The following is a 16,036-nucleotide window of genomic DNA, read 5'->3' as shown; positions in this document are numbered from 1 at the left end:
CCGCCAACCTGCACCCATACACAGCAACTTAAACCCAAGTTTCTGCCAGGCCTGCGGTCTGCTTTTCAAAACTAAGATAAATACCCATCATGAACGGATTGATTCTTTGACTCTTATTACTGTATAAACGCTATGCTTACCATTTGTAACCAAGTGTTCCTAACGGGGCACCTCAACGCTACTTAAATCTGAGCTTAACGTTTCGTAGCTTTTGGAGACTTTTCTAACAGCAGCCGTGGGTGACAGAGATCAAGGAGGACATGTAATTTTGTAGAGGGAGGGGAAGGAGAAAACACCATTTAACAAAATCGTTTTGAAAATCCTTCAAGTTAAAAACCTTTGCAAAAACACTTCTGTCGGTTCCCGCCTCTGACACAGACGGCGAGCTTCCCTGACGGGGGCGGAGGGCCCCCGAGCGGCAGCACGCGACAAGCAGTACCTCCATGTGTCTCTCCAGCTCCTTGAGCAACGTGGGGTACTTGTCCAGGCGCATGAATGGTCTGCTGAGGCCGGTGGTCAGCACCAGGATCCCCGGGCTGCTGGCGCCTCTGGTCTCCATGAACTCTCCCAGCTGCTCGCTGAGCGGAGAGAGTGGACGGCGTAGTGGTTAGAGCCCACACACAGACAGGGGAAAGGCCCGCCCTGCCGGCAGCACCAGGTTGGGCAGCTAACGGGTGCTTAGAGCTCTTTGTGCTTAGAGCCACACTGGCACCGGCTACATTGAGACACCAAACGCGAACACCCCCAGAAGGCTCATGCCATCACTCTGGTTACAGGCAAACCCAGCTGGGCATAACCCGGCACGGGCGGTCCGCTAAGCAAACCCACACCTTCCATTCATGGAGGCCACCTGAGCAAGCCTAGTTCACAGCTGAGCTAGAAGATGGCCATCCTCTGGGTCCCTCGAAATGGTGACACAAAGTAAAAGATGCTTTACGGCCACAGTGAAGTGAACCGGGGCGCAGATGCCCTGGCTGCACAGGAGGCCGCCCAACAGCCCCGAAGCATTCTGTGCAAGCAGCAGGCACGAGGCAGCACCATCAAGTAACGGACTCTTCCACTTAGGCTTTAAAATGTCAAAAGCACGGTCACATCACCACCTCACTTAGCCTCATGGTAGAGCGCGACCACACTTGTAGATAAGGAGACTGAACGCATATCTGGAAATCCAAAAGCTGAAAGCCATGCCTACCTATCTCCCCACTCCTGCCACTTTCACCACACTGCTCATCTAACCTGGTGACCAGCAAGGCCCTCGTGAGGCCTCCATGCTCACGCACTCCAGGTTGGCCCCAAATGCTCCAGTTCAACAGCCACGGCATCCGGAATGACCCATGAAGGTCCGGTGTGCAGCTGTGAGCATCACGCTTGGTCACCTGCATCAGGACTCATGCCGGGGACTGAAGGTCTGGCACCTGTGTCCCTAGTGCACGCGACGTTTGGGGTCCAGGCTAGAAGCCCCACCTGTGTTCCTCACTGTTGCCCCTGTGCACCACTCGAGACAGGGGGAGTGAGGGGCAGACAGGCTGGGAGAGGAGCAGGCAGCAGCTCAGGTCACCCCTGTGAAGAGCAGGGTGACCGCTGAGCCCCCACGTCACACTGCGAAGGACATTATACATGAAGCCAAAAAATGTGAGAATCCCTAAGAATATCAGAGCACATCAGTCCTTAGTGCAGGCTGCCTGATCTGACCTCAGGGACCCAGCCACTGCCTCACCTCCTCCATCCCTTCCTCCCCAACTCAGCTACACCTGCCCACCACCCAAGCTCCTTGGGAACACCAGCCACACTCAGTGCTCCTGGTGAAAACATGTACAGTACTTAGGCTAAAGCACCTGAAACTGCTAGTTCAAAAGTAACAAGCAAGAGTAGTTTCCTACAGTTCAACTAAACAGAGCTCACGTTGGAAACGTCAAGACAAGAATCGGTGCTGGCACAGCCTGCCTCTTACCCAACCACAAGTGACCTCACGTCAACTCTGCGACCACACCTACCAGGGAAAGCGGTTCACTTAACTGAACCAACTCAGAAATACATGGTTTCAAACTTCACGTTGAAAACCAATCAATCACTATGAAGCTAGTCTTACATTTCCTACACATGCAAGACTTCTTTAGAAAGCTACTGCTCCCTAAAATTGGGTTAACAAAAATTAGGAGGCCTGGTTAAGCACGGGATGCTGCACTGCAGTGAGAGTGCACGACTGGGCTGTGTGAACACAGCAACGGTGTGGTTAGCAGTACCTGCCAGCTGCCTGCCTATCCACCTATTCAACCACCGATACACACACACACCCACCCATATACATCCATACACACACACACATACACATGCATACACACATACATCCACACACACAGACATACACACACATACATGCATACACACATACATATACATCCATACACACATGCATATACACACAAATATACACCCATACACACAAATAAACACACATATACTTCCACACACCATATACATGCATACATACATATACGTACATACACACACACATCCATATACATCCATCCATACACCCATACACACATATACATCCATACACACACACATATACATCCACACATACGTATACGTCCATACACACACATATATACACACACCCATACACATATACCCACACATACATATACACACACATCCATACATATCCATACACACACACACACATATATGTGCATACACCCATACATCCTTACACATATATACATATACATCCATACACACATGCATATACACATACACACACACAACCATATACACACATACACACGTATACATACATACACACATCCACATACATATACATCCATACACACACACACCCCCATACATCCATATCCACACATACACCCATACACATACATCCATACACACATACACACACACACCCATACATACACACCCCCATACATACACCCATCCATCTACATCCACCCATACACACACACACACATACATGCATACATACATACATTTACAGGGTTTTAAATCAACCCTTTAAAGAAACATATATACATATTTTGAAGGTATTATCAAAGTCAAAGCGAATTATAAAAAAGGGAGGTTTCACCTAATCCTAATTATAAAAAACACTCTTACAAGGACAAGAAAATGATTTTCATCCCTGTAGCTCAGCCCTTCATGGTGATACAACTTAAAACCAAAGAAGTTGTTGAGCCTTCTCTGGTGGTGTGTCAGTATGTGTGCGTGCGCACAAGACATGAGTCAACATATCTGTGTTCAGAACCCCAGGTCTTCAGAGGATGGTTCTGTCAGGAAAATCCTGGGACTTCGAGGACGGAAACCTGGCACGGTGGTGGCCCAGCGTCCACGCCAGGGACCATGAGGCTCTGTTAGCCATGAGCAGCACCGGGGAGCACCTGTGCCTCCTCCCTTCTTCCACACGGACTTCTCTCCTCTAGGAGGGGCAGGTAGCGGAGGAGTGCCCCCAGGAGGATCCTCCCAGCCACTCCCCTGTGCTCAGCTTAAATGGAGGGACAACTGCAGAAAGGCCTGGGAAGGACAGAGGAAAGGGGACTACGGCTGGGCATCCAAATCCCCAGCAACGGCACCTTGCCCTGCCACATGGTGTCATTAGCACACACACCCACACGGGAAGGCACCCAGTGGGTGTGGAGGTCTCCATCGTCCTTGCCAACAGGTGGGGGCTGACTCCAAGTAGGGCCTGGGAGCCCAGGGTTTGGCCCCTCTGGCTGTAACTGCTTGGTGTCTCACACACATGGAGCCTGTGCCACTCTCCTCACTTCTCATTCCTCAGCAATGGCCGTCTCCTCCAATTACCCTACCCATCCCTACACAGGAGGGTGAAATGACAGCTTTACAGGGGAGAAATGCATGTGTTGCCAGCATTTCTCTAAGTGTTGGACAACTGATCAAGCACAGTCCCATAAAATCAAAACTTTATAGTACTAGGAGTATATTTTGACTCCTTTACTTTTTTTAAGAGACCTAGAAACTGCATGGGGTGGGGGAAGGGTGAGGGACGGTGGGGGGGGAAGAGGGTGGGGGACGGTGGGGGGGGAAGAGGGTGGGGGACGGTGGGGGGGAAGAGGGTGGGGGACGGTGGGGGGGGAAGAGGGTGAGGGACGGGGGGGGAAGAGGGTGAGGGACGGGGGGGGAAGAGGGTGAGGGACGGGGGGGGAAGAGGGTGAGGGACGGGGGGGGAAGAGGGTGAGGGACGGGGGGGAAGAGGGTGAGGGACGGGGGGGAAGAGGGTGAGGGGAAGAGGGGAGAGTGGGGGAAAGGGGGAGGGGGGAGTGGGGGGAAAGGGGGAGGGAGGGAGTGGGGGAAGGGGGGAGGGAGGGAGTGGGGAAGGGGGAGGGAGGGAGGGGGGAAGAGGGGGGATAAAGAGAGGGAAGGAGGGGGAGAGAGAGAGGGAGGGAGTGGGAGGGAGAGAAAGAGAGAGAAACCCCAAGCAGGCTCCATGCTCAGAGCCTGACACAGGGCTCAAACCCACCAACCAGGAGATCATAACCTGAGCCAAGATCAGGAATTGGACACTCAACCAACTGAGCCACCCAGATGCCCCTCAACTCCTTTAACTATAATCCATGCAGGGCCTTTCCAACCACAAGAAAAACCACAAAAAAGTCTATTCAGAATAGTCATGTTTGATATTACGGGATATGAAATTTTCTAACTGTATTTATGACAGAAAAAGTACCAGAACTAAGTTCTATTCCTCACCCCTCCAGAAACTAAGAATTTAAGAGAAATTTATGCAAACCAAAGTAACTTCTTCCAACATCCATGATCTTAGAAGGCCACAACATGTGCAGTTCAGTCTTTACAGATCATGTTCTATTTTAAATCTAGCACAATAAAACAAAACAGCTGGTTCCAGCCGCTTCGGCAAAACAATGGCTCTTTCAGCTTAATTTCTACTAACCTTACACAGCACATCTCCCCTGCAGTTACTGAAAGGACACTGTGGACTCCAACAAAAGGAACACGCACGCAGAGAACTACCATGTAGCCAAGCAAAAAGTTAACAATTACAGTGCCGGGGAAAAAACAAAACTCATTTTACAGACTGAATTATGAAACCTAACTCATTCAAAATAGGCAGCCAGGAACATACATCTGCTATCGCGATAACGTGAAGGGTACCTGTAAGTTCTTACTCCAAAGCATGGGCAGTTCTGTGCAGGCATTCCCAAGATTCACACTCAGACTTTAAGCACAACAATCAATCCTATGATTGCAAACAAAGTCTGTACAACTTCAGATCAGTACACTGAATCAATCCTTCAAAAATATACTGAAGCACAAAACAGATTAACCTGTAAGCGTGGCAGCTTTTAAGACGTCAGCATGCATAGGAAGCAGGACAGAGGTTACAGGTTAAGACGCCAGATGAAACGTGGTGAAAAGGGCCAACCACAATCCCGTCTCAAGTTACCAACTTACGCTTGGGAAGCAGGGTCTGACTGGCGGGCAGAGCGGGGCCCCTCACTGCCCAGAGACCTCAGGAGGGCACACAGGCAGCGCATCCTGCCCCGCCAGGCGCCCACAGGCCTGAGGCTGGCCCTCCCAGAGCAGGCCTTGTTCCCCCCGCCCCGCGACACACCGTGGGGAGGTGGCACAGAGCTTGCCCCATCATCGCGGGGACAGGCGGCACAGACATTCCAGTGGGGACGCAAAGGGTCACTGCCGTAATAGCACACGAGAGGGATAAAAAGCACCTACGCGCAGGCGTCTCCCTTCAAAGTCTGAACGTTTTTGGAAACTAACAGTCTGAATCACTTTAAATGTGGTCTTCCGGACTCACTTCTACAGGGGAAAATATTTACCATCAGCCCCGACACTGTCCACCCTACCCACACTCTCTATACTCCCAGCCTGAACCACACCCCCCAAAAAGCAGGGAGAATGACAATTTTACCCTAACATCCTGTTTGCTTTCTATAGATCTCACCCACTGCCACGTCACTAATTCCTAATCCCTAATTGTGATTCTCACAAACACAAAGGTAATCCTTGCATTTAACTTCTGTGGACATCCTAATTCCCAGGAGGAGGTGGCAGAACACTCACGGGCACACAGGCTTCGTGGTTTTAGGAAGGTATACACCCACACAGCCACCCTCTGGCACAAAGGCGAGGAGGCAGACTTAACAGGAGAGCGCGCCACAGTCCTTCGGGGTTCCCTTCTGTGAACCCTGTACATCCTGACCTCCCTTTCTTTGACCCCCCAGCAGAGGTGTACTCCTTCGTTTTAGTGCACACGGAGACCCTGCGGTATCTGAGCACGCCCATAAAGTCAACACACAGGGTCCTCCACAGGGGTGCAGATGGGACCATGATTAGCATTCATGCTGGAACACTCACCTCGCTCACCCGGATCCGGTCTACACATTTTGTTTACTGCTTACAATAACCCTACCAATCGGCACTCACAGAAGGGATCTAAAACCCAGGGAAAACAGGGGACTTACCCACAGCTCACCAGCTGAGTTTGAGGCAGGGCTCAAACCAGGCCAAAACAAGCCAGAGGCCCTCCCTCCACTGCCACCGAACCAGCCACACTCACAGGATGGTACACCTGAGCCTCAGCTCAGTTTACAAAGAGCCCAGCCATGTCTGCTTACCAACAGTCCTTAAGTTTTAAGTTGAAATACTTCATTAACTATTTAACTATAACTGGGGCGCCTGCGTAGCTCAGTCAGTTAAGCATCTGACTCTTGATTTTGGCTCAGGTCATCATCTCACGGTTGTAGGTTTGAGTCCCACCTCGGGCTGTGACTCTGACAGTACGGAGTCAGTTTGGGATCCTCTCTCCCTGCCCCTTCCCCACTTGCACTGTATCTCTCTCAAAACTAAATCAACTTAAAAAATATATACTTGGGGCACCTGGGTGGCTCAGTCGGTTAAGCGCCCGACTTCGGCTCAGGTCATGATCTTGTTTGTGGTTTGTGAGTTTGAGCCCCTCGTTGGGCTCTACGCTGACAGCTCACAGCTTGGGGCCTGCTTCAGATTCTGTGTCTCCCTCTCTCTGCCCCGCCCATGCTCATGCTCTGTCCCTCAATAATAAACGTTAAAAAAACTTTTAACTAAAATTAAAATTACATATGTATGTATGTACACACACACACACACACACACACTTAACTAGGGACACATGGGTGGCTCAGTCGGTTGAGCAACCGATTTCAGCTCGGGTCACGATCTTACCAGTTGTGAGTTTGAGCCCTGCGTCAGGCTCTGTGCTGACAGCTGGCAGCCTGGAGCCTGCTTCAGATTCTGTGTCTCCTTCTCCCTCTCCACCCCTCCCCCACTCACTCTCTGGCTCTCAAAAATAAACATTAGAAAAAAATTTGTAATATATGTAACTTTAACTTACCCTTCATGCTACTAAAATTTTTGTTCATTTATGGTTTAAAAAAATTTTTAAACTGCTGTTTTCAAAAGTCACTGTGAAAATTTTCCTAACACACTTAACTAAAAGTTCATGCCTGAGAAGCAAAAACAGAATCTCTGCGCTCAGAGCGGCCCCGGCCAGTGACTGAGCCACTCTTCCAGCACCTTCCGGTTCTTGGGAAAAGACATGGGCTTTTCTCGCCAAACCAGCAGGAATCTGTACAGTCTGTTTCACTTGTTTTAATTTTGTTCCAGGTTGAAAAGCTGAAGCCAATGGTCTCCAATTTAAGGTTGTACCTGTAAGACCCAGCCTTAATTTTATTTTATTTTTTTACAGTTCTCTTTACATAATACACCCAAAGTATAGGAGTATTGTACAGATGAGCTAATAAGCTCCTCTAACACAACAGAGGAATATCTAACACGTGCAAAGCAGAATGCAGGGAGACACTCAGTTCTGTGCTCATGACAGGTAATTTTCATATAGGCTACAATTCATTCCAAACCACACATGGTTGCTCACACGTGTGTTCAGACTACCGTTAAGCAATGAAAGTTCCTATGATAAATGTATTCTATGCACTGCTCTCAGGCCAGGCCCGTATGACTACTGAGTGCATGAAATGTGGCTAGTCAAACTGAATTTTTAATTACTTTTTAATTAATGCTTAAATGAATTTAAATCTAAATTTACACAGCTACGTCATTAGGTACCAAAGCCCTAGAGATATGGCCTTGCAATTTTTGGGCACAGAATAATGTAGCGTTTGAAGAGCACACTCAGCATTACCAAAATATTTTCTCTCTGCCAGGCGTTTTATATTTTTATACACACACACACACACACACACACACACACACACACACTGAAACCTTGAATCGCAAGTAACTTGCTGTGCGAGTATTCTGCAAGACAAGCAAACATTTCTAATAAATTTTAACTAGATAAACGAGCAATGTCTTGCAATACGAGTCATATCGGACACCATGGTTCCTGAAACTCGCTTTGATGTATGAGTGCTCTGGGCTACAAGCATGTTTTCCAAACAAATTATGCTCATAAACCGAGTTTCTACTACATAAAAACAATTTATGTATACAGATACATAAATATATATGTACACACACACACACACACACACACACACAGTAAAACCTTGGCATATGTGTAATTATGTATACTGGCCATATTTTTCAATCCAGCATTTTCTCTCACAGCCAATCTAATTACACTCCATACTTCCACTCTTAGGAACTAAGAGAAATGGGATTCTGGCATCCTGGATTTAGCCTACAGCTCCATTCCAGAACCCTACCAGCTCCTCAAATCCACTTTCCCAAGGGCTCTAGGCTGAAGGGAGACTTTGGAAACACCGTTTTCTACTCCAAAAATGCTACTCAGAACCTCAGAGACCCCGTACCAATGCTTCTCAGGCACTCAGCTTAAGAGGAAATTAAAACACAATAATCGTTGAACAAACAAGTGAATACCAGCACTGTATTTCATGTAACGTGTGGCCCACACAAGCCAACGTGGAGGGAACCCCTTGCCAAGAAGTCCCTGCCCTCCAGGTAAGGGTGTCTGGCAAGCGCACCTGTGCTCCGTGAGAACGTTCACTGCAGACGGGTGGTTGGCACAATACGCAAGGTACAAGGTTTTCATCTGTGGCATCAGATTTAAAAAGCATCCTCCAACTCTCTGCTGAGCTTCTGGCAACCTAGAGATACACAACACAAAGGAAATAATCCTAAATTTCATAGAAAGAAAATTGCCAAGTAATGAACACAAAATCTGAGACCTCCTTGTAGACCACCTCCGTGAAAACAAAATCTACAAATCCCAGAACCTAAGTGTTCACACCGGCAGTCCAGCAGGGAGAAGTATCTACCTCGAAAGCGGCTCTGCTAGGAAGCACCAAACTAACGCCCCTCCTTTTCTCCAGCATCCAGCCGCCACAACCCACCTGCGCACAGCACAGCCAAAACGCCACAAGTCCGACTTTGGATGGTGAGAGAAATGCAGATCATGAACCTTTAAGTTTTGTACAAAAGGAGAATTATAAAACATGACTACTTGTTGGCAAGGTTTCTACTTAAGCAGCATCAAGACGCGTGCATGCGCGTGCGCACACACACACTACGGCCCGCCTTCCCTTCAGGTAAAAGCTGGAGACAGAGCACAGCCACAGACCCATCTCCTCCCAGGTCTAGGCCGGGGCAGTTGCTGAGCCTGGAAAGGCCGTGAGCTCACAGTAACAGGAAGAACAGAAAGCGATGATCAGCACCACCAGTGGAAGCAGAAACGCGCACGTGGGGCTGTCCTAACCAGACAGGCACGGCCAACTCCAAGATGGAGGCCAAGCCCTCAGCTGGGCGCAATCATCTACAACATTCCACCTCCGGCTACAGCCTCACCATTCCTATCAAACGGACTTCTCCCTCCTGCAGATACACAAACCTTGAACAAAATATAAAACCAACCTCTGCAGGTGGTAGAGCACCAGGGACGAAGATTCTGGAGACGGCTGGCATTTGGAGAAGGAAAGGACACAGGGTGTGTCTCCGGTTCTCTGTACCTCGGGGCCAATGGCGGCCGAGGCTGGCTTGCGTAGGGCAGCTAAACCCCAAGAGAAAACCACAGGATCTGGCTGAACGTGAGCTGACGGGACATGGGCGGAGGGGACGACGACACCTCGAACTGTGAACCTGAGCTCTGCGCCGATCTGAGGACTTTCAGAACACTCACGATCAAAGATAAGGGGAAAGGTTGATCAGGAAAGCTCATCTCCGACCCTCTGCTCTCCTGTTCCACCATGGCAAATCCAACATCTCATGCCAACGCACCGTGCCCTTGAGGAACTCAACCGAAACAACACCTAAGTCCTACTGAGTAAAGAGCCAACACAGGCCTGACTGGGTGCTGGACTCTCAGCTCATGTTCCCTCCCTGAATTTCAGCATTCAGATCTGTACATCTGCGGTGCAGACGAGGAGATCCACGTGCTTTCACAAGCCTGAGGGGAGGCCCAGAAGAGGCGCCACAAACGTACTGTAAAAATATGAACTCCTTCAGTCCAAGTTCTTGACAGCCGGTGGGGGAAGCAGGGGCAAACGCCGACTTCCACTTGCACACCCCGGGGCTGGCCTCCTGCAGACCCCAAACTGAGGGCCAATCACCTTCATTTACCAAAAGGAAAGCAGTGATTGCCAAACTCCTCTCTTCATGGCCACCTAAGTCAGGCCATTCACATGAACCAAACCGCTCCAGGAGGAAGCAATGTGAATTTGTCTGAAGGCCAGCACTCACTCTGCGCTTCCCCTGCACACCTTCCGGGATGAAGGGCCTGGAGGGGCCTGGAACCTACTCCGAGCACAGCCAGCTGTGCGCCTGGGGCCCAGGGGGCAGAGCACCCCTCGCCACTTCCCAGACTAAGACAAACTACAGGAAGGACAAACCAGAGACCAACCAGATCCCAAGAGAAAAAGTTACCTCATCCTTCTGTCGGCTAAAGAAATAGAAATTGCGATAACAAGTGCCCCCCTCTTGCATCAAGTCCACAGGTAAATAAACCTCAAATGTCACATGGTGACCTACAACCTACAAAGTTCTCACATATGTCAAGACTTCAAGTCCTCCAACACCCAGCAGGCACTTGGTCAACTAAGTGAACTACGCTACTGAGATCAGTAAACTGACCCTAACCCTTAAATGTCTCACGTTAACCAAGAACAAAAGAGTCGCACAGAAAAAAAAAAAAAAAAAAAAAAAAAAAAGCCAATCTGGTGGCCAATCAATTCAGAACATGCCTCCCCACCCCAAAAACACCTTGGAAAGAAAACCAAGCCGGGTACGTGCGGGCAGCACGTTCCAGACACCACATTTCACTATCCTTGGCTTCCGGGCGGCCAGGAGCAACCCGTGCACAGAGCCTCTTCCTCCTCAGGCTCCTCACCCCTGCCTCCCCCATCCGCCCAACACCGTAAACTTCGCTGCTCCCGGCAAGACGCTCTCCTTTCTCATCAGGAGACCTCGCCTTCAAAGACCCCAACTAGAAAAACCAGACGTCAGAAACACAGCTTCTACTAGAAGGGTTGATAACCCAAAAGATTCAAAATAACAGTTTCCATCTTTGGAAATAGGAGTTCTAGAATCAGATCAAAGCACATTCTATATCTACCCGTTGTACTAATCTGAATTTCACAGATTTTTAGCGTCGTACTTACTTGGTGCATTCTTCTAAAGACTGTACAAGCATTTGCTGGAAAGAACATATCTCTTCTAGATTTCCCATTAAATATGAAATGTTTGCTGAACTTAACCTAGAGCCAAGAAAAAGAACAGTGGGACTATTATGTACCGTGTCACTCTCCTGTCTCACCCCAGGGCCCTGTTTTAGTCTCTAACCCGCTAAAATCCTTACTTCTACAGCAAACTGGTACAGTGGGTTCCATTCCACCCTCCATTCTGTGGAAACCTGAGCAAACAGCCTAGGCAATGACAATGCTGCAATTAACACAGTTTATCATCCAACTTACTTCTCGCTGGTCTGCAAAGGCCGCAGGTAGGTAGAAAGCACAGTCTGAAGTTCTTTAGAATACTCATTTTCAGTTTCCAAAATATTCTGTAGCACCTACAACAAATGGTGAACAGCATTATTCGCCACTAAAACTCATGAGCTTTGACAAGTGCATCAGCATCATTCACTTTACAGGTTGCTTCTGCATTAATACTAGTGTGCTTGATATCATCACTTCCTGTGACTTAACTACCAAAACCCACGTACCAAATTCTTACTATAGCTACATAACAGACTTCATCTCATTGCCACACACATAACACAGGCACACCTAGAACGAGGCTGGGAGCACCAGGGTGGCCCAGTCAGGTGAGCATGTGACTCCTGATTTCGACTCAGGTCATGATCTCACGGTTCACTGGATTGAAGAGCTTCAGACTCCATGCTGAGTATGGAGCCTGCTTGGGACTCTCTCTTCGTCTCTCTCTTTCCCTCCTCCCACCTCAAAATAAATAAACTTTAAACAAAATGAAGAATGAGGGGGGCACCTGGGTGGCTCAGTCAGTTGAGCATTGGACTTTGGCTCGGGTCATGATCTCACAGTTGGTGGGTTCGAGCCCCACGTCAGGCTCTGTGCTGACAGCTCAGAGCCTGGAGCGTGCCTCAGATTCTGTGTCTCCTTCTCTGCCCCTTCCCCGCTCATGCTCTCTCTCGGTCTCTCAAAAATGAATAACCGTCAAGAAAATTTTAATTAAAAAAAAAAAAAAAAAAGAGTGAGGCTGGAACCAACTCCATCATCAGAAAGTACTGCAGTACTGCCCCATCTGTTCAGATGCAAAGAAGAAACCACTGGTAACCACAACAGCAAGGACACAAGGATCAATCTCTGACACTGTGTCGTGCATAAGCAGCCAGCCACTCACAAAAAGGATATCCTGCACATCCTACTTATAGTAAGTCCAAGAACAGACAAAACTAATCTAGGAGGGCAGAAATCAGGAGGGAGAAGTGACAATGGGGAAAGGGGCCAAAGTTTCCAGGGTGATGGACATGTTCTATATTGTAATTTGAGTAGTTGTTATAGACCTTGTCCAAGCTCCACGAACTGTACAGTTAAGATCCATGTATTTTAACATATGTAAAATATATTTCAACTAAAAACATCTAGTTTGCTCTTCAGATTGCACCTAGAAAATCTAAATCAATTTCATTAGAGAACAGTCTCAGATCTTATACACATTTATTAAATATCAAAGGTCCACCAGTAGAAAATCCTTAAGAAGCCACTACTTTAAAGACAGAACAATGATGAATCAACCTTAAAATGTTTCCTGATACCCTAATGTTAGAACAGCAAATTCAATGAAAACAACTTTATAATTCCTAAAAACAGGTTTTTAAAAAATGCAAAACAGCTGGGCTGAAAAATATGCCTCAGGTCGCTTGCGTGGCTCCATCAGTTGAGGGTCCAGCTCCTGATCTCAGCTCAGGTCATGATGTCAGGGTTGTGGGATCGAGCCCTGTATCACGATGTCTGTGCTGAACATGGGGCCTGCTCGAGACTCTCTCCTCCTCCCCCCCCTTCTGCCCTTCTCCCCAACTTGCCCTCTAACAATACAAACGTTATCTATGAAAAATAAAAAATATGCCTCTTGGCATCAGTAACTGCCAAGAGCAAAGGCCCTCCCCAGGCAGGGTGGGAAGGTGCCTGGACGAGAGCAGGCAGGAGACTCCTCACCGAGGCCGAGCACACCCCCGGAGCCCAGCAAGGTGCTCTACGCTAGCATCTCTAATCCTCAAAGTCTTCCTCTTGAAGAGGCCAAGATTCAAGTGGAGAGGGTAAGTATCCCCCCAAATCAGACAGCCAGCCAAGAGCGGGGCCGGCGTGTGCATCTTGATCTGCGGGCGCACGGCCCCCTCACCGCCTCTCCAGCTGCCAGGCCGAGGGCAGTGGGACTTGACAGAAGCGAGGAACGTAACCCCTTCCTCAACCACTTTCCATCCCCCTCTGGCCACAGACCAGCACCTTCTTTCCTCAGAAAATCACGTCACACATATCTTCTGAGCATCCACTAGAGTCCTACAAACGCGTGATTTCGTCTTCCAAAACAAGTTGCCTAGGTCCTGCAGAAAAGCCGTGCAGAATAAAGACAAACGTGGTCCGGCTTCCCCCCAACTTGGTAATTAAAATACGTGCTTAAACAGGTAGAAGTGATCAGTAAGCCCAGTTTAGATTTCCACACCAGTAACACACACCACGGATTCTCCACCTGTTCGGTACGTTTTCTGTGCGCTGACCAAAGAGCATGGTCCCTCACGAGGAAACGCAAACCCGAGTGAGTAGCTTCCACGCTATGCTGTGTGCGATGAAGACAATCGGCTGCTTTCACTGAGACTCCGGCTCTGGTTTCGCCCCTGAATGGGCCTATTCATGCAGGAGTGGGGGAGCGGGCCACAGGGAGGGGGCGGCGCTCCAGGAGCTCCTGCCTTTGTGGGGAAATCTGGGTGTCGATCCCAGGATTACAATGTCTTCCTTCGAAGAAATGGTCATTGGGCACGAATGTCAAAGGAACAGTGGGCAGAGAACATACTGTGACACCAGCCACTGTAGCAGAAAATCAGACTTTCAACCAGATCTTGTCCTTCTAAAGTGACATGAAGTCAACCAAGTAGACTATTCCTTGAACTAAAAAACTCTGTCACAGTAAAGATGAAAAGTCTTCAGTGTTCCAACAAAAATTAAATGAGGATCTCATGTCAGGAATACAAACACTACAAAGCAGCAGCAGAGCACATGCGAAAACCTGCACACCTTTTACAGGAGGAGGGAGACAAGTGCAAGAACACCTCCCCAGCGTGTGACGATAGTAAGACGGCATTTCCCCCATCACAGCACCAAGCACAGTATGCGGATATAGAAGCCTCCCGTAAGAATGTACCAGAAACAATGCCAAAGAAACCTCTGCCAAAAAGTGACATCAAGGCAGTCAAGTTAGTTAATGTCAACCACCAGTTAGAAACATGCTCTTCCAGTGTGCGCTAAGGACAAGTTCTGTAATCCTCCCGTCCCAACACTCCCCGTCACACTCAGCTGTCCCACCAAACACTCGCCCCAGACCAGACAGGGCTGACCTGACCGAGTCCGCTGACGCCAGGAGCCACCCCCTCCCCGCCCCCTCCCCAGCTCCAGAGCACCTGTCTCCCCCTCCGGGACTTGCGCGCGCTCTGGCTGCTGCAGGACCCCATGTGACTCCCCCGCCAGGCTCCAGCGCTCCATGCCACGAAGGCCAGTCCCACACGTCTCACAGCAGAGCAGCCTCTGCTCCACAGCTGGGGAGGGAGGCCGGCCTCCGCCTCAGCGAGCTCTCCCTCAGGCGTGAGGCGTGGAGAGCCCCCGCCAAACAATGGGGCCACACAGGAGGAGGACATCAGGCAAACCACACAGACAATCCCAGAGCTGTCAGCCGTTACAGCAACACAAAACAAAAGGACTGACTTCATTACCCCGCAGAAGCACAGAAACTCACTTCATTACCACCATTAAAGGAGCGCTCAGTATCGCAGATTTTACACGGGAGTTGCAAATTTCACCGCAAATTTTGGTAGGTTTCATATTTTAGGTCATTGAATCTTTTAAAAATAACTTATTTACATATAAGAAGAAACAAGTTTTCTTAGAGATTTGATCAAGATGGAAAGATCATCATTAACTAAAACCCAACTTTTAGAAACAACTTTGGTTTGGTCCTAAGCACGCCCTTGAAACAGTAACAGATTCAGACAACAGGAAATAAGCCGCCCGCTCCTCCCTACACAAGGGAAAAATCATCCTTGCACGTTTCCTTTCAACCCAGTCTACTTAAACTGTACTTACGTTCTCAGAACACAGATTCGAAGACCAGACTTGAGCCTCTGGGGAATAACAGGAAGGAACAGCCTGCCCTCGCTGCTGCAGGAAGCAGTTCCAAACTACCCCCCCCCTCCACAATCCACCCCCAACCCCAACCCCCCCACCGGCAGGTACTGATTGAATAGAGCTCTCTAGTCTCCACAGGTTCCCAGAAGAGTCTGGAAGGGCCATGCAAAGGTTTTAAGTTATTGTGTCTTTTGAAAAAATGT

At 48.9% G+C, this 16,036-nt stretch overlaps 1 protein-coding gene across 16 annotated transcripts in view; it reads right to left on the bottom strand.

Moving 5' to 3' along the window:
- Positions 1-16,036, bottom strand: part of ARHGEF7 (Rho guanine nucleotide exchange factor 7) — a 134,674-nt gene that overhangs the window by 28,124 nt on the left and 90,514 nt on the right. For all 16 annotated transcript variants that reach the window (XM_043593601.1, XM_043596671.1, XM_043593173.1 and 13 more), the window contains 4 exons: positions 11,937-12,031; positions 11,625-11,720; positions 8,997-9,119; positions 440-578 (listed from right to left, as the gene is read on the bottom strand). In XM_043593601.1, coding sequence (XP_043449536.1) covers positions 440-578; positions 8,997-9,119; positions 11,625-11,720; positions 11,937-12,031 — 453 coding nt within the window. The remainder of the gene's footprint in view (positions 1-439; positions 579-8,996; positions 9,120-11,624; positions 11,721-11,936; positions 12,032-16,036) is intronic.

The sequence above is a fragment of the Prionailurus bengalensis genome, chromosome A1, assembly GCF_016509475.1.
Source record: "Prionailurus bengalensis isolate Pbe53 chromosome A1, Fcat_Pben_1.1_paternal_pri, whole genome shotgun sequence".
Classification (NCBI taxonomy): domain Eukaryota; kingdom Metazoa; phylum Chordata; class Mammalia; order Carnivora; family Felidae; genus Prionailurus; species Prionailurus bengalensis.
Note: the sequence above shows the minus strand (reverse complement) of the source record. Positions and strands in the feature narration are given on the sequence as shown.